This window comes from Amblyraja radiata, chromosome 18 (genome assembly GCF_010909765.2).
Source record: "Amblyraja radiata isolate CabotCenter1 chromosome 18, sAmbRad1.1.pri, whole genome shotgun sequence".
Taxonomy (NCBI): domain Eukaryota; kingdom Metazoa; phylum Chordata; class Chondrichthyes; order Rajiformes; family Rajidae; genus Amblyraja; species Amblyraja radiata.
The window spans coordinates 36,273,615-36,293,753 of record NC_045973.1 but is presented as its reverse complement, the minus strand read 5'-3'; the positions used below and the strand labels follow the sequence as shown (position 1 = coordinate 36,293,753).

Here is a 20,139-nt window from a genome sequence, read left to right as displayed (position 1 = left end):
ACATATGAACGAGTGGTCCAATGGACCCAGTGGGCTGAATGGCCTGTGTTATGCTATATATCTAAACTAAACTAAATTGATACAGTGTAGGATTTGTCAGAGACCTGATGCGGCAGAGATATTAACGCCCTTTTTAAATGCTAAAGGTTGCTTTATGCAAATGTACTTTTCATGATTTTAAGCTTGTGCAACAAGTCACACTGCCATATTATCATCGGTTTCTAAGACTAAATGTTCACATGAAGTATGCTACACTGTGCAGGATCCCACTGCCCTCCACCAGTGGACACAGGTTGAATCCACTTTCCCTAACAACACTCATTTTTCCCTCTGCGAGAATCTGCTTCCCATCAAAACAAAATCTATTACAATCACATTCCCGTCGCAAGCCCAGCTGAAGATATGGATTGTACCTGGATTTCATAAAGTGGCTGTAAGTTCAGCCAAGAGCTTGATTGAAAGCTACGTGGAGTATAAATTCTTGCAGCTTATCCAAAACTATATTTCCACTTCAACAGGTTGAAAGACATAGTTAGCATGTTCCCTTTCATTCCCCTGGGGCTGACCTGGACTCCCTGAGCTTTGGTTCACACAGCAGTGTGCTGGAAGCTGGAACTGTGGAGAGGGCTGGGAGGGAGAGGCAGATATACAGCTTGCGCTACTTAAAGTGTCGGCTTTAAGTAGACCTGGTGTCCATCACCTGTGCCGCCGACATTCCAACCGTGTCTAAACCCAGCACCCGTGCCAAGAACGAGCAGACGGCACAGTTCTGGGTTCTCTCAGCCCACAGACAACACGCACTGTCTGATTAGATACCATACAAGGTGGAAATCTGCCTTTGGGAGCCTGCACTAAACATTCTCACAGCAACAACACACCAAGTCACCCACCAGAAATTTAGTTTAGAGATACAGCGCGGGAACAGGCCCTTCGGCCCACCGGGTCCGCGTCAACCAGCGATACCCGCACATTAACACTATCCTACACCCACTAGGGACAGTTTTAACATTTACCAAGCATTTAACATTAACCTACAAATCTGTACGTCTTTGGAGTGTGGGAGGAAACCGAAGATCTCGGAGAAAACCCACGCAGATCACGGAGAGAAGTACAAACTCCGTACAGACAGCACCCCTAGTCAGGATCGAACCCGGGTCTCTGGCGATTGCATTCGCTGGAATGTAGCAACTCTACCGCTGCGCCACCGGGACTGCCATCTTGTTTCATAGACCACGACGATGCTAGATATTGGGACAGGAGTACATGAGCCACACTTTCATGCCTATTTAATCCCAGTGTTTAGTTCAGTTTAATTTAGAGATACAGCACAGAAACAGACCCCTTCAGCCCACCAAGTCCATGTCGACCTGTGATCGCCCTGTACACTAATATCATCTTACACACTAGGAACACCTTACCATTTTTACCAAAGCCAAATTACCTACAAACTTATAGTCTTTGGAGTGTGGGAGGAAACCGAAGTTCCCGGGGAAAACCCACGCGGTCACAGGGAGAACATACTAACTCTGGAGACAACACCCATAATCAGGATCAAACCCATATCTCCGGTGCTGCAAGGCAGCAACTCTACTCCCAGCCACTGTGCCGCCTGAAGTTAAATCTTATCAAAGATAAATCTCCACTCATTGTCCCTTTCCCTTAGAGTACTTATGGATCATCTCCAAAATACTGCTAGTTCTTACAGTCCATAAGATTGGCCAACAGGCTAAGCTTGCCTTCAGCTTGTAGGTTTTTTTAAATAAAGGAAAAGCATAAATTGTAACATTTCTGGGTCAAATAAGAAAGGCACAAAAAGCTGGAGTAACTCAGTGGGACAGGCAGCATCTCTGGAGAGAGGGGATGGGTCGAGACCCTTTGTGTGAAGAAGATACCCATTCCTTCTCTCCAGAGATGCTGAGTTACTCCAGCTTTTTGTGTCTTTTTTCAGTTTAAACCAGCATATGCAGTTCCTTCCTACTCAAATAAGGAAGGGTTGTATGGACCTTCCTGCTCTCTGTCGAAGGGAACATATCGCTCCATTAATGTTTTAATTTATGGAGCATGAATTTGGGGCCCAGGGAATGTAAATGTTCACTATGTGTAATGTGGAACTCAGATGCACATTATTTACCCTGCTTCCTAAAGAAAAACGTGTTTCCTCTCTGCCTTTTATTTAGTTTAGTTTAGTTTAGTTTAGTTTAGTTTAGTTTAGAGAGGCAGCGTGGAAACAGGCCCATTCATCCCACCAAGTCTGCAAATTTAAATTCCCCAAGATTCAATATAAGAGTCAGAACTCACTCTATGATATTAGTGCACCAAGTCGCTGAATTCCTAGCACAATAACACAAGTTAAGAAAATGTGGAAACACTCGGTAGGTCAGGCCTACTCCAGCTAGGAAAGAGATGTCTTGGATTGAAGGTTTATCGACGGAACTGAATTGTTAATTCTGTTTCTCATTCCACACATGCTGCCTGATCTGCTGCACCTTCCCAGCATTTTCTGTTTTTGTTTCTGACCTCCAGCACGTGCAGTTTTCAATGTTCAACTCGTACGTTTATCTGGGTTCCCTGCTTGGACTCTGAAACGACTGCACTGTCGAAAGAAAGTCATCCGGTTCACAGGTAACGGAGGAATATGCACAGCTTCCTCATCTCCCAATCTGCCTAATAATACTCCAAGTATTTTTGAAATTGTTACAGTACAGGAAACCTGGCAACTAACTTGTGCACAATCTGTTTCATAATTCCATAATCTGTTTCAGTAATGTTGATTTGAGTAATTTTTTTTATCAGGACCTAAACATAGGAGTCAGCCGTACAATTTGTGGGACAGTCTAGTGGGAGACTCAAGGACCAGAGGGCACAGTCTCAGAGAAAAAGGACACACCTATAGAATGGAGATGAGGAGGAATTTCTTCAGTCAGAGGGTGGTGAATCTGTGGAATTCATTGCCATAGACAGCTGTGGAGGTAGTCAATGGATATTTTTAAGGCGGGGATTAACAGATTCTTGATTAGCAAGGATGTCAACGATTATGTGAGAAGACAGGAGACTAGGGTTGAGAGAAAAGATAGATCAGCAATGATTGAATGGCAGAGCAGACTCGATGGGCCGAATGGCCTAATTCTGCTCCTCTGTCATGAACATGACTTCCTGAAGCTGATTTAAATGCTTAAATGCGTATTCAGTGGAGATGCAGAATTTGAAAGCAGTCAGAATGGATTTGATATAAATCTTTGAGCTGCTGGTGAAGTGACTGATTTTTAGTTGGTAGCTAAAACCAACTATCTCACCCTCTACGGAAATATTGTCTATGCCCACGTCTAGCTCTTATCCTATGAGAATAGATTAGTGTGTGACCACTGGGTTCAGTGCAAGAGTTACCATCACAATTAAGTCCCGGATTAAAGCAACAAGATGATAAACAACATAATCAAGCAGGTTGAGGCTTGAGTATAAATTTACACTGGGTAGCCTTGCCAATGCTCATTGTCTTGAGGAAACCTACTCCAAAAGAGATTAAAGTTAATCTCTGATGACTTTTAAACTACAACTTTAAGGAGGCCTCCAATGTGACGGCTGTGTTCCTGAGGAACCACTGGTTTTAGAAAACTGCATCTGAGATGTTTATCTAATGTGCATCCAAGTGCTTATATATAGTAATACTTGTACTGAACTGTATACAAAAATGAATTTCACTGTACCTCGGCACATGTGACTAATAAAGTACCATACCATCAAACCAGGGAATAGAGTGTTTCAGACTAGCAATTACAAAGTTATTTCCCCCCCTGGTATTTTCAAGAACAAAGATCTTTTTAATGTTTTTTTTGTTATTGCAAGCTAAAAATACTAAAAGCCTATGTTACATTGTTTCACAGAGTATCATTGCACAAGTGTCAATAGAAGCGATTGATTGACAATTTCAATGGCCATCTGCGGTGAAACTGATAGGTTATGTTCTGAAGAGCCAATGGTGTCCGATTACTGCGGGGAGGTTACATAGAAACAGTTTTTTCTTCCCCAGACTGTTTTACCCCCAAGACAGCTTTTTTCTGCTTGTCATTTCCAAAGTAACTTTTAAGTGGTTCTCTACTTCCCGATTGAAATCGCACCTATAACCAATTCAACCCTTGTAATACAAATTGTGTTCCCTGATTCATCAATTGTGTGTTATTCAATTAGTGTTATGGTAGCATGCTCATGGCAGAAGTACCTGTACATGTTTTTGGATCCTTGTCATTCCCTCACCCCACTTCGCAACCATCAGTTTCTTGCTTCCATCCTTACCAGAAAGTGCTCAGACCCTTCCAGTTCTTCACTAAGAGAGTCAGAGCCAGACCACAAAAAAAAGAACACAAGAAAGAGAGAGAAAGATAGAATCTTTTTCATCCCCATCACTTAATGCCCATCCTTATCTGCTCTTGAGAAAGCCATGGCAAATCATATCTATAGACCGCTGCATTCTGCATAATGAAGTACACCACTCAAATGCGAGGTGGATTTTGACCAAGTAACCCTGAAGATGCCAATAGATGTACAAGTCTGGAACACAGTGCGGCTTTAAGGGGAATGGGAATGCCAATACATCAAAAGGAAGACAAGCAAATTGAACAAACATAAAATAAAATAGGAAATTATAAATGGAATAAAATGTTAAGCTACACAAATTCCAGAACTTTATTAATATCCACAAATATGTTCATTGAATATTTTAGCGAATCTCCTGTGGCATTGGCAACACCAGCAGGAATTGTAACGCTTCCTATTTCCATAAGATTTTAATTTAGTTTAGAGATACAGTGCAGAAACAGGCCCTTCGGCCCACCGAGTCCGCACGTACCAGCGATCCCCGCACATTGACATTATCCCACACACAAGGGACAATTTACACACACAGCAAGCCAATTTACCTATATACCTGTAAGTCTTTGGAGTGTCTGAGGAAACCGAAGATCTCGGGGAATACCGCACGGTCACGGGGAGAACGTACAAACTCCGTACAGACAGCACCCTTCGTCGGGATCGAACCCGGGTCTCCGGCGCTGCAAGCGCTGTAAGGCAGCAACTCTACCACTGCTCCACCGTACCAGATTTCTCTGGGAGTTTTCACTGGCACCAACAACTAGAGGTTGAAGAGGGCCAAAATGGTGTGACAACCTTCACAAGAGATCTGCATGCACAGGGCAAGCAGCTGTGCATTACTTAACCAAGCTGAGAGAAAATTAGTTGCTGAGTAGGGAATTCAATGTTAAAGCAGGTGGAGAAAGTAAGCTCAACAAAATGACAGGAAGAATGGATTAAGAGAAAGAAAATTAAAATATTTTCTTAAATAATGAAGCTAATAAATAAACAATTGTTATTATATTAATAAGAGTGAGAGTCTAGGACTAGAGATCAAAGCCTCAGAATTAAAGGACGTTCTTTTATGGAGATGAGGAGGAATTTCTTTAGTCAGAGGGTGGTGAATCTGTGGAATTCTTTGCCACAGAAGGCTGTTGAGGCAAAGTCAGTGGATATATTTAAGGCAGATATAGATGGTGGAGTGGACTTAATGGTGGAGTGGACTTGATGGGCCGAATGGCCTAATTCTACCCCCATCACATAATATGATTTTATGATCTTATGAATAATATTATATAATAATAACAAATAATTAAGTTGTTGAAATAAATAATTTCAGAATTGTACAAAGTAACATTTCTATTCCAGAGATGTGGTTTTGTAGTAAATGAGGTCTATCTAGACATAACGAAAACTCTGATCTTGTGCTCTTCCAGTTTGCGGAGTTTTTCTATTTGCGCAAAAACGGTACGCAATAGACCGATACGCAACAAGACCCTTCTTCAGACTGGTTAGGGATAGGGGAAATGAGAGATATAGACGATGATGCGGAGAGATAAAAAAATAACAAATAAAAGATTTGCACAAAAGTTACAATGATAAAGGAAACATGCCATTGTTAGCGGTTTGTAGGATGAAAATGAGAAGCTGGTGCAACTTGGGTGGGGAAGGGATAGAGGGATGGAATGCCAGAATGGATGACATTTCAGGTCGAAATCCTTCTTTCAGACTGAAGAGAGTCTCGAACCGAAACATCATCCATTGTTTCTCTCCAGAGATGCTGCCGGTCCCGCTGAGTTACTCCTGCATTACAGACGGCTGTGTGGGCGCATGAAGTCGCTTGCGGCTCTCGCAGGACCGTCGTGCCTCAACGTGACGACGAGGTCGCGTAATGAGCGTGCCAAGGACACGTAAGTGGGACAGTGGCTTCACTCTGACAACGAAGGAGACCTAGGACAGAAAGGTCTGTGTACGAATGGGAAGGAGGTTTAAAGTGTTTAGCTACCAGGAGATCAGGTAGGTTTATGGGCCTGTCCCACTTAGGCGATTTTTTTCGGCAACTGTCATAATCGTAGCAGGTCGCCAAAAAAACGGCGACTAGACCCCTCTTCGACAACGTCTATGACAATGTTTACAACAACCTACCACCTAGTCGACGCCAAGCTACTGACTACCGGCGACCCATTAGGACGTCCACCTACGACAACCTACATCCACCCACGACAAGCTACGGCAAGGTAAGACAATTCAGTCGCCAGTACCTGTCATCGGTTGACTTAGGTTGACATAGGTAGTGGCCAATGGAATTCACCAAAGTCAGCACCGGCGACAACCTACGTCAGGAGGAGTCAGGCTACGTCATTGGCGTCAAACCAATTGTCGCTGAAAAGTTTAGAACATTTCAAAATCCTGTGGCGACCAGAAGAACGCTATGATTCTTTGGGCGACTGAGGAGACTACTCACGACCATACAGGTAACACCCCGGCGACCATGTGGTGACAGCCTAGTCGCCTATAGTCCCCTAAAAAAATTGCCTAAGTGGGACAGGGGCATTAGTTTGACAGGTCAACATGGAGCTGGAAACATAGAAACATAGAAATTAGGTGCAGGAGTAGGCCATTCGGCCCTTCGAGCCTGCACCGCCATTCAATGTGATCATGGCTGATCATCCAACTCAGTATCCCATCCCTGCCTTCCCTCCATACCCCCTGATCCCTTTAGCCACAAGGGCCACATCTAACTCCCTCTTAAATATAGCCAATGAACTGGCCTCAACTACCTACTGTGGCAGAGAATTCCACAGATTCACCACTCTCTGTGTAAAGAATGCTTTTCTCAACTCGGTCCTAAAAGACTTCCCTCTTATCCTTAAACTGTGACCCCTAGTTCTGGACTTCCCCAACATCGGGGATAATCTTCCTGCATCTAGCCTGTCCAACCCCTTAAGAATTTTGTAAGTCTCTATAAGATCCCCCCTCAATCTCCTAAATTCTAGCGAGTATAAGCCGAGTCTATCCAGTCTTTCTTCATATGAAAGTCCTGACATCCCAGGAATCAGTCTGGTGAACCTTCTCTGTACTCCCTCTATGGCAAGAATGTCTTTCCTCAGATTAGGAGACCAAAACTGTACGCAATACTCCAGGTGTGGTCTCACCAAGACCCTGTACAACTGCAGTAGAGCCTCCCTGCTCTTATACTCAAATCCTTTTGCTATGAAGTCACAGCTTATCTGGTAAATTCCAAAAGAGAAGAGATTGAACGACAGCCTTTTGAATTATTTAATGCCTTGTAGAATGGGAGCAACATGCAGAAAGCATTCAATATCCTCAGTGCAAAAATCATCATTTGGAATAAAGGAAGCTGCTCTACTCTTCACACCAATTGTAGCTGCCAATTGTTTTCTGTTGTTCTACCCACAATGGTTGGCTGTAGCCATTGAGAATGTGAAGTCAAGTCTGAGTGTGAATCCCACCGAGCCAAGTTTGAGTGGCTGTGTAATATGTTTGGCTGTGATAAAGTTCAACTGAGAACCACCAGAGAGAAATATTATAAATATAACTTAGAAGTATGCTACAGTGTGCAGTATACAAAAGATCTATTTTAGGTTTCATTTCAATCCAAGACTCCCCTTTAAGGAAAATAGACCAAAGTCAACATGGTTTTGTGAAGGGGAAATCTTGCCTGACAAACCTGTTGGAATTCTTGGAGGAGGTCAATAGCAGGATAGACAAAGGAGAGTCAGTGGATGTGGTTTATCTGGATTTTCAGAAAGCCTTTGATAAGGTGCCATATGTGAGGCTGTTAAAGAAGATGATAGCACATGGTGTGAGGGAGAGGATGCTAGCATGGATAGCAGGTTGGCTGCAGGGCAGAAGGCAAAGAGTGGCAATAAAGAGGGCTTTTTTCTGGTTGGTTGCCAGTGACTAGCGGTGTTGCACAGGGGTCGGTGCTGGGGCCGCTACTCTTCAGGGTATATATCAATGATTTGGATAAGGGAATTGAAGGCTTTGTGGCCAAGTTTGCAGATGATACATAGATAGATGGACAGGTAGTGCAGAGAAAGCAGGAATAAAGACGCAGCCTATTTTCTAAATGGAGAGGGAACTCAGAAATCGGAAGTGGAAAGGGGCTTGGAATTGCTGGTGCAGGAATCCCAAAACATTAATTTGCAAGTCGAATCAGTAGTAAGGAAGGCGAATGCAATGCTAGCATTTATTTTGAGAGGGCTAGAGTCCAAAAAGAGTGATGTAATTTAGAAGCTTTATAAGGCACTTGTCAAACCATATTTGGAGTATTGCAAGGAAATAAAAAGTGGTCATCCAATTCTTGGATCATTACAAAATTGTTCAGTAAAGGGAGGTGGGGAAACATTGTCAACCATGTTTGGCCTCTATAACATCTTGTCCAATATTACCAGCCCTCTGAAGTGAATCAGCTGGACACCTGATTGTTGGATGTCTGTGTGTGTGTGGGTGTGTGTGTGTGTGTGTGTGTGTGTGTGTGTGTGTGTGTGTGTGTGTGTGTGTGTGTGTGTGTGTGTGTGTGTGTGTGTGTGTGTGTGTGTGTGTGTGTGTGTGTGTGTGTGTGTGTGTGTGTGTGTGTGTGTGTAAAAATAAAAAGATTGTAAAGCTTTAATTTATGCAGATAAATAACTTACAATACAGGTGCAATAAGAAATGATCAGAGAACCGTGGCTGGGATACTGTAGGAGGGAACTACTGTAGGATGCAGCTTTTGCATGTGGGGACCACAATTATGAAGTTCTGTAGACCTAAAGGAGAATTTTTTAACGTTGTCATAAGATTTCCCTTCTGATAGCAGTCTGCAGGAGAGACTAGACACAATGAACTGCAGGTGCTGGTTTACAAAAAAAGAGGTAAAAAAAGTGCTGGAGTAACTCAGCGGGCCAGGCAGCATCTCTGAAGAACGTGTATAGACGACATTTCAGGTCGGGACCCTTCGGGAGTGCGAAGAAACGTCCCCACCCGAAATGGTGCCTATCCATGTTCTGCAACCATGATGCTGCCTGAGCCGCTGAGTTACTCCAGCACTTTGTGGGTATGTGAGAAGCTGTCTGCCCTTGACACAAGACCTCGGCTGAAGAGAAGGTAAGAGGGGACGAAGCCAATGGGGGAGCCGGGGTAGGATGAGGTCTCATTGCTTGTCGCCATGGGGGAAGAACAGAGAGGCGCAGAATTGAGAACTGCTCAATCACAGGAAGGGAAATGGGAAAATGTATTAAAACTGAAGGGCACATTCCTGTGTAACCTGTTCCTCCAGTGAGGCTGTAAACGCACCAAACTCATGGATCCAACACTTCTTGCCTTGACAGATTTCCCCAGGCCCCAGGAAACCAGGCCAACATGAGCTAACCATACACAGCATGTTAAAATAGAAGCACACAGTCTCATAAAAGCTTTCACTAATTGACACACATCCTGAGAACAGATTGGCCATGAGTGGAAGCTAATTTGCCCTGCAGGTGGAGGGCAGGTTCGATGTTATAACATCTAATCTGAAGCCATCTGTTGTTTAGTTTAAGAGTGGAGGTTAAATTTATCTCCGTAAACACATACAGAAGATTAAGGTGCATGAGATCCATGGTGAGTTGGTAGTTTGAATCCAGAAGTGGCTTAACCAAGGAAGGCAAAGGGTAATGGTGGAAGGGTGTTATTACACCTGTAGCTCTATCAGCAGTGTTGTCTGGCATGGATCTGTAGGATAGCACCCCTGTTGTTTGTGATATATCACGCTGGTCACAGAAGTGGATCCACAATCACGCATTACAATCGCTCCACTCTTTTAAACCTCTGCTTCCACAGCAGCATTTCTCACTTTAACTGTGCTATTCTCATTATCACGTATCTGTACACAGTGGACGGATCAATTGTCATTGTGTGTTGTCTTTCTGCCAACTGGTTAACACGCAACAAAAGCTTTTCACTGTATCTTGGTGTACGCGACAATCAACTAAACTAAACTAAACCTGGACATATATGTAGATGGATGGACACAAAGTGCTGGAGTAACTCAGCGGGTCAGGCAGCATCTCCGGAGAACAAGGATGGGAGACGTCTCAGGTCAGGACCCTTCTTCAGACTGAAAGTAGAACGTAGGGGAGGGGGGGTGGGGTTGGGGGTGAGATGAAGAGCTGGAGGCGAGAAAAGTGCAGGACCGATCAGGGCCGACCTCAAATGAGCTCAGGCCCATTGTTGGCTGGGGAAGGTGTGATCTCAAGAGATACAATGTGGAGGACAGTGGAACTGGTAAAATGACTAGTGTGGAGGAAGAGAGCAACGAGCAAAGAGGGAGAGGAGGGGAGCATAAGATGAAGTTACTTAGAATTAGAGAATTCAATGCCTATGTTGTAAGCCACCCAACAGAAATATGTCTGTGGCTTGACTCTGGCAGTGGAGGAGGCCCAGGTCAAAAAGGTCATTATGGGAACAGGAAAGGGAATTGACATTTTTGCCAATTGGGATATCCTGTAGGATTAGGTTGACCAAGCATAAGTGTTCATTGAAACAGTTGCCAAGTCTACGTTTGGTCTCGCCAGGAGCCCACATCAGGAACATCGGATGCAGGAGATGAGATTAGAGGAGGTACATGTGAACCTCTGTCTAACCTGCAATTCTTTGTTCCTACATATATGTAGATGGGTTGGTTAATAAGTTTGCAGAGTGTGAGGTGTTACACTTTAGGAGGTCCAATGTAAGAGGAAAGTACACAGTTAACGGCAAGATCCTAAACAACATTGATGTACAGAGGGAACCAGGTGTGCAAGTCCATAGCTCCCTGAAATTGGCAACACAAGTAGACGGATTTTGTGAGTAAGGAACTTCAGCGTGATACCATGGATGTTGCTACAGGGCTTTCTTCGTTTCAAAAGCTTTGTAACTGGTTAAAGACATACAGGGAAAAAGGTTTTGATGAAGCCTTGATCGACGTTAGTGATCTTGCCAAAGACCTAGTTTCTGAGCCTGTATTCAACTCAGAGTAAGCGCATACGCAAAAAAGAAAATTATTTGATTATGAATCTGCAGATGAACCTTTGTCAGATCCAAAAACAGCCTTCAGAATGCAATGTTTTAATCACGTGGTAGATAAAACACTGCAAACACTTGAGCCACGGTTTGAACAACTGTAAAAGGATCAACATTTATTTGGATTTTTGTGCAATTTTCACGACCTGTCCAAGGACACCATAAGAAAATGTGCAGCAGATCTGGAAGTGGCATTGACAGAGGTCAAGCTGGGACAGGAAGAAGATCAAGTTAAAACCACAAAACTGGCTGAAATAGATGGATTCATGCTTTGTGATGAAATGGAGGCACTGAAGCCAATTCTGCCAGCAGAGATTCAAAACCCCATGAAAACGCTTGAATTCCTTGCTTGCAACAACAGGTCTACCGCATTTCCAAATTTATTTATTGCCCTTCGGATTTTCTTGGCGATCCCAGTGACTGTGGCATCTGGAGAAATGCGTTTTTCCAAGCAGAAACTGATCAAAACTTACTTGAGATCATCAATTCAGCAAGAACGTTTGAACAGTTTGGCAATTATGTCCATTGAATCTGAAATTAGCAGGAGAAAAAAAGCAAGAAAGAAAACTTTCTCATAATAAAAAGGCAATAATAATATCTCATTTATAATTCATGAATGTTAATAGAAATCCAAAAAAGATAATTTGTTTCCAACAATGCATTTCAATTCTGAATTTCCTTTCTGAAAAAACAATTAATATTTTTAATAAATCATTTCACAATATGGGAGGATGGGAGGGCAGCAGACAGTTGAAACTGAGCAACATATTATGTTGCAATTATGTTTTGAGCACAGACACCACATCTATATGTGGAAAACACCACTCAACTTTCAATATATGTCTGGATTTGGAATCACCAGCTTCTGGAGAGAAGCGGCCAAATGGAATGTATTTTATATTTGGTTTAAGCGAGCTCTCGTGGGGTAAGTTGGAGAGAGTCAACTTGGGAGGGAAACCAGGTAGTTAAATCGTAAAATCCATGGTTTTATAGCAAGTCTTCCACTCAAAAAGATCTGCAGTAATCAAAGCCCGAAAGGGTAGGATGGGGCTGAAGCCCAAAATGTAATACCTGGGCTGGTTTTTCACCATTGGTTTATGGTTTTCCAGGATCTAGTTAATTAAATTACTTTTTTTTACATTTCACAGTCACTAAAACAAGTGGTATTGTAGAGGTGATCACCAAATTTTCAGAGGTGATCTACACATTTTGTTTGTTACTTGTAGGCTTACATGTATGCAATTTTATATTAAAATGTAGCTTAGATCTGTTTGGTCCATTAATCGCAGGCACTTTTTATGTGCACATTTTGATTACTTTCCATTCTACCATAGAGATATAAAGTCTATAATAGACTTTAATTATATTTCTATGATTCTACAGACCTTGGCTGGGAACCTGGGGCTCATCAACATTGTTCCCAATTGGGCGCCTGCACCTCATAAGGCCGGCCCTGACAACAGTTCAACTTAAATAACAAATTGTTTAGAAAGGGTTTGCAGCTGTTCTCCAGAGTGTCTGGCAACCTGCGCCTGCACTATGTAGCCAGAGAAAACAAGTTAGCCATTTCCTGGTTGAGGAGAGGCTTCCAAGTCTGTCTGAAAGATATGAAATCAAATCCTTGCTTGAAACACATTTAAAGTGATGGAACCACAAAACAAAGCCAACCTTGGCTCAGACATCCAGCTTCCCACCATTTCCTCACTCAAACAGTTAGATCACAAGTAAGACATGTTTCTGGAAGGAAAAATGTCTGGAAAATGTCTGACTCTCTTGATGTCTGCAAGTTTGGGCAGCCAGTGTCAGGTATCAGACCTGGTTTTAGAAGATCTTACTCCTTCTAATTATTTGAAATCACTTATGTAGCAGAGCTGGCCAAGAACAACCACCGACGGTCACTCTGCAGGCTTCCACTGCCAACATTAAAGTCTCAGTAAGGCAGGTTTAACCCGACTCTCTACAACAGAGAGCTCCTTGAAACAGAGGGTCCATAGAAGGCAGGAGGAGCAGCACTTCATTCCAGAATTCCAGACCATTTACATCCAGCAAAGACAGACAAGGTTTAGCCTGAACAGCAGAGTGAAGGCATGCGTAGGAAAATGAGGGTCTTGTATTTATGTGGTACATTTCACAATTTCAGCTCACCCCAAAGCACTTTATAGTTAATTAGGTTTACCTGGCATATATCCAATGATATAATACATAGAAACATAGAAAAATAGGTGCAGGAGTAGGCCATCTAAATCTAACTCTCTCTTGAAAACATCAAGTGAATTGGCCTCCACTATCTTCTGTGGCAGAGAATTCCACAGATTCACAACTCTCTAGGTGAAAATGTTTTTCCTCATCTCAGTCCAAAGTGGCCTACCCCTTATTCTTAAACTGTGACCCCTGGTTCTGGACTCCCCCAACATCAGAAACATTTTTCCTGCATCTGGCCTGTCCAATCCTTTAAGAATTTTATATGTTTCTATAAGATCCCCTCTCATCGTTCTAAATTGCAGTGAAAACAAGCACAGTCGATCCATTCTTTCATCATAGGTCAGTCCCGCCATCCTGGGACTTAGCCTGGTGAACCGACGCTGCACGCCCTCAATAGCAATAATGTCCTTCCTCAAATTAGGAGAACAAAATCGTACACAATACTCCGGGTGCAGTCTCATCAGGGGCCTGTACAACTGCAGTAGGGCCTCCTTGCTCCTAAACTCAAATCCTCTCGCAATGAAGGCCAACATGCCATTACCTTTTTTGACTGCCTGGGATTACAAGTAACATCAGATCTGAACTGGACTTTGAACACTGCTGCCACAGTGAAAAAAGCCCAGCAGAGACTGTACTTCATCAGGCTGCTCAGAAAAGCTGGTCTGCACTGTCGCCCTCTCACCCAGGTCTACAAAGGACTGATAGAGAGCATCCTCACCACAGGCATCACGGTGTGGTATGGAAACACCACACAGACAGAGAGGAAGGCTCTGCAAAGAGTCATAAAGACTGCAGAGAGGATTATCAGAACGGAACTCCCCTCCATGGACACAATCTACACACAGCACTGTCAAAAAAGAGCAGAGAGAATCATCAGAGACACACTACATCCAGCTCACTCCCTGCTCAAACACAAAAACTGCACATACAACCTCAGGCACAGACGAGCGGACAGCATCGCCACAAATAGAACACGCTTTTTCAAGAGCTTCTTCCCTGCCACAGTGAGACTCTTGGCCAAAACAAAATGAACTGATGTCCTGACCTACCTCATAGCATATCATATTATATCATATTATATTGTCTCCTGGGCCTGTGCAATTTACAATGCAATTGACACTTTTATATAGGGTTTGTGCAATTTACAATGCTCTCACATTCCCCTTTATATAGGGTTTTAGGCACTTGCTTTTCTATTTCTAGAGAAGTATATGTTTTTATAGATTATGTGTCTTTCTGTGTGTCTTTTTAATTTGACTTGATTTGACTCTCTGAACAACCGCACAAGAGTTCCTATGTGTGTAAGCACAAATGGCAAATAAAGTTTTTGACCTTTGACCTTGACCTTTGCTGCACCAGCATGCTTACTTTCAGTGACTGATGTACAAGCACCTCCCCTTTTCCTAATCTGACACCATTCAGATAATAATCTCCCTTCCTGTTCTTGCCACCAAAGTGGATAACCTCACATTTATCCACATTATACTGCATCTGCCATGCATCTGCCCACTCACCCAACCTATCCGTCACCCTACAGCCTCATAGCATCCTCATCGCATTTCACACTGCCACCCAGCTTTGTGTTATCTGCAAACTTGGAGATGTCACATTTAATTCCTTCATCTAAATCGTTAATATATATTGTAAATAACTGGGATCCCAGCACCGAGCCTTGCGGCACCCCACTAGTCACTGCCTGCCATTCTGAAAAGGACCCATTAATTCCTACTCTTTGCTTCCTGTGTGCCAACCAGTTCTCTATCCATGTCAATACACCACCCCCAATACCATATGCTCTAACTTTGCACACTAATCTCTGGTGTGGGATCTTGCCAAATGCTTTTCTGAAAGTCCAAATACATTGAGGAGGAATACACTTTTGAGATACAGAGCGGAAACCGGAGCACCCGGAGAAAACCCACGCAGGTCATGGGGAGAACGTGCAAATTCTGTCCAGACAGCACCCGTAGTCAGTATTGAACCTGGGTCTCTGGTGCTGCAAGGCAGCAACTCTACTGCTGTGCCACCATGCTGTCCCAAATGCTCAAAAGAATTGGTGGAGATTTTTGAAGGACAGCGCAGGAGGCTGCAAGACGGTCACAGAGACCCTCCATGTTACAGCTAACTGCTTCTGGTAGGGAACTGCCAAAGAGGGTCCTGATCATGGACCTAGGAATGGCTCCACTTTGGGCAAAGCAATGTGCTCACACTACCTGCTCCCAAAGGAATGCATAAAATCTACTCTCCATGACTGTGGAGTTGGGGTGTGGTGAACACTGTCCTGTCCATCACGGGTACTGACCTCCCCACCAACGATCTGATCTAGAAGAGTCACTGCCTCTAAAAGGCAGCCAGCATCATCAGAGACCCATACCACCCTGGCCACACACTTATTTAACTCCTGCCATTGGGACAAAGGTACAGGAGCCTGAAAGCTGTAACATCCAGGTTCAGGATTTTCTATTTATATGTCTGTCGTTTTATTACTTTTATGTACATATATATGTATATAAATATATACACATCTATACATAACTAAAACTCGGATCTTGTGCTTTTCCGGTTTGCGGGGTTTTTCTATTTGCGCAAAAACCGTACAAGATAGCGTTATGATTTTTCACCAGGTTACTCACTGTTCTCCTGTGCTGCGAGTGCAACAAGTCTCGTTCCGATCGGTGGTATATTGTAAAAGTTACAGAGGTTTAAAAATCTTTAAAAATCTTTAAAAATCCTCGTGCGCAGATTTCCTTCAGTCAGCGCCACGCAGATTGGTCACTTCTCCAGGAAGTCAATGCCATGGCCGGGATGGCGACGCCCCTTCCTGCCCCACTGGTGGCGGCCTGTCCCACCTCACCCACAAACTCCTCTCTCCCCTCCTCACAGTAACTTGTCTATCGTCTCACCAACCATCGGTGGCGGCTGCGAGGGAGGTTCAGTGGAGGCCCAGTGGAGGTCCAGTGGAGGCCCAGTGGAGGTCCAGGTCCCGTCTACCTGTCCCTCCCGGTCCGTCTCCTCCGCCGCCGCCATTGCGGTAACTCGCCCTCATGGCCTTCTTGGAGAAGATCTACTCCACCAGCTCATCGAATTACTTGCAGTTTAAATTCCATTTGGAATATTTTGGAGGACCAGAAAACCAAGAACCGACTCCATCCCCCCCCCCCCCCCCCCCCATGGCCCAGCGGTGGTAGCGAGCAGGAAGGCAGGCAGGGACGGGCCGAGCGGCAGCTGAGCCGGAGTGGGAAGAGGGAGGGAGGGTCGGGTAGAGGGTCGGTACATATATATATATATTTTTTTCAAGGCTACAAACCAGGAGCTGGTGGGTGGGTTAAGGCTAAATAACCCTATATTGACCAATATGTTGATGATAGCCTGAACAGCCAGCTTCTCCAATGGAAATTTGTAGGATACTAATATTTAATAAACAACTGTATTTTACCACAATTATTCGTCAAGCCACAAATGTTGGCAATTAGAAATGAAAGGAGTAATCTCTCAAATGCCCTGACCCTAAACGAATGCACTCCCAACTATTTGTGCTTACACACGCTTGTGTGTACACACACACACACACTCCCCCCCCACTTTAATTTTCTACTCAAGAACCAAAGCAACTCACTAACATTATAGGGATTATGGCTAATGACCAATGACGTTTTATTTTTAACAGAACCATAAAACGAGGTCGGAGGATATTTTTCCAATAGCTAATCTAACGGCCAGTTCAATGACAAATGAGCGCTAACTTCACTCATGCACACAGTCTGCTTCCACAATGACTTCATTAGCCTTATCAAATTGCGTGTAGCCTCTCCCTCTTACTTTCTCTGACTGCAAACTCAAATGATTTGCAACTTAATTGGAATAATGGAAACTTAAATGGGATAAATGCCAGAACGTGTGCAGCCATCAGTGAAACGTCACGCAGAAAGAACGCAAAGACGCCGAGGCATCATCTCAACAGAAAATATTTGGTGCATTTTTCAGACTCTGCCAGGCGAGCAATCTTCTTAGTTTGCAGAAGGGTTCCAACCCGAAACATCACCCATCCTTATTCTCAAGAGATGCTGCCTGACCCGCTGAGTTACTCCAGCACTTTGCGTCTATCTTCGGTATATACCAGCATCTGCAGTTCCTTTCCACATAAAGCTTTTAAAGATGGCAGGGCAGCATGGTGGCGCAGTGGTAGAGTTGCTGCCCTACAGCGCCAGAGACCCGGGTTCGATCCTGACCACGGGTGCTGTCTGTACAGAGTTTGTACATTCTCCCCGTGTCCTGGGTGGTAGGTGTATGGAACAAGCTGCCAGAGGAAGTAGTTGAGGCAGGGACTATTGCAATATCCCACACTCCAAAGACGTACAGGTTTGTAGGTTAATTGGCTTGGTTTAATTGTAAATTGTCCCTAGTGTGTGTAGGGACACACTAACATCCATCCTCAGTGTGCGGGCATTGTTGATCAGCGCGGACTCGGTGGGCCAAAGGGCCTGTGATTTACTGTACATCTTGTATGTGTATGTGACTAATAAAGTAGACTTGACTTGTTTCCGCGCTGTATCTCTAAACTACATGAACAGGGTCAAGAGAGATTAGTTGTCAAAATGGACTCTGCTTCAGTGCTCACTTCCCATCACTGCTCTTTCAATCAAAGGCAGCAGGTGACATTGCTGGAGGGTGGGATGTGTTAAGGCAGGGTCCAATCGAGTCGGAATGTAGGATTGCAGTAAATGCTTCCTCCTACAACCAAATAGACCCAACCCCTCAAACCACTACAACTGCCCCCTGCCCCAACCATCCCTGTATTGACGTTAACAAAAGATAGCCACAAAAAGCTGGAGCAACTCAGCGGGTCAGGCAGCATCTCTGGAGAAAAGAAATAGGTGACATTTTGGCTCGAAACCCTTCTTCAGACTAAGAGTCGGGAGACGGAAACTAAAGGTATGAAAACGTACAGAGAACAAAAGAGTGAAAGGTGTGAAAAGAACAAATCAGGGCCAGCAAGAATGATCAAAGAAAGATGGAGCCCACAATGGTCCATTGTTGGCTGTGGAAGAGGTGATAACGAGGGGATACGAACAGTGAAACTAAACAGGGTGACAGTGAACCTGGTAGGATGACTAAGGTGCAGGAGGGATGGAGAGCGAGGGAATGCAAAGGTTACTTAAAATGAGAGAAATCAACAATTATTTATTCTGCTGGGTTGCAAGCTGCTTTGGCTCGTCACAAATTCTTCTTTGATCCACTTAAATTAGACCAGTGCCCTGAATAACATTTGTGTTATAATGATGTCAATGCAGAAGAATTAGACTACCATTCTTGATCGAGGGGTGTAAATATGAAGTGGATTCACAGTGACAGAAAGATTCTTCAACCAATTCCACAGGAAGGAAGCAGGCCTGCCAACAGTGCCGAGCAAGCAAGCTTTGTTTCCATAGATACCGCTGCAATGATTAAGAATCAACCTCTCACCTGAATGGCCGCCCTTCCTCGTTGTCACAATGCTGTAATGTATTCCAGGTGTTCCAGTAGCTCGTGAGGATGTCCGCTCTGTAGCAGCTCCTTTCAATGGAGGTGTAACATCTGCTTTAACAGGACCTGCGCAAAAACCCCCCAAATTATAACCAAGTCTAAATCAAAGCAGCTGGAACATAAACATCCGCGCACATTTGCCAGGACTCGAAGGTCTGAGCTATAGGGGGAGGTTGAGCAGGCTGGGACTCTATTCCTAGCGCTGGAGGGTGAGGGGTGATCTCATAGCAACAGACAAAATCATGAGAGGAATAGATCGTGTAGACGCACAGAGTCTCTGGCCCAGAGTTGGGGAACCAAGAACCAGAGGACATATGTTTAAGGTGAATGGGGAAAGATTTAATCGGTACCAGAGGGGTTACTTTTTCACACATGGGATGGTGGGTGCAGAGGAGGTAGTTGAGGCAGGGACTATTGCAATGTTTAAGAAACAATTAGACAGGTACATGGATAGGGACAGGTTTGGAGGGATATGGGCCAAGCGCAGGCATGTGGGACTAGTATAGTTGGGACATGTTGGTCAATGTGGGCAATGTTGGGCCGAAGGGTCTGGTTCCATGCTGTATGACTTTATTTCTCACCTTCCCCTTTTATATATTTAATATGCAGGCATTTACGCTCGTTCTGTAAAACAATCAGCTACTTTAGTGAAGGAAAACTGTCTTTAACATACACTCTGCACCCAATCTGCCATGCTGCATTACCATGACCATACACATGGATCCCTCTGGCAAGCACAAAGATTCATTCACGGTGCACAAGACAAATCAAATCCCCATGAACACAATAAAAGAACTATGCCGACTTTCAGCGGAACCACAATGTTAAGGGCTGGAAAGCATGTCCATTCATAAACTCGAGTTGCTGACTTTTTTGTATAATTATTGTGGTGGTCTATTTCCCTTATTCCACTCACCCATGATCAAAGAAAGATGGAGCCCACAATGGTCCATTGTTGGCTGTGGAAGAGGTGATAACGAGGGGGTAGGAACAGTGAAACTATACTGGGTGTCAGTGAACCTGGTA

The 20,139-nt window shown here is 44.0% G+C and overlaps 1 protein-coding gene across 2 annotated transcripts in view; it reads right to left on the bottom strand.

The window, feature by feature from the left end:
- Positions 1-20,139, bottom strand: part of prrt3 (proline rich transmembrane protein 3) — an 88,606-nt gene that overhangs the window by 15,919 nt on the left and 52,548 nt on the right. For both annotated transcript variants that reach the window (XM_033037150.1, XM_033037149.1), the window contains exon 3: positions 19,054-19,179. In XM_033037150.1, the coding sequence (XP_032893041.1) occupies positions 19,054-19,179 (126 nt within the window). The remainder of the gene's footprint in view (positions 1-19,053; positions 19,180-20,139) is intronic.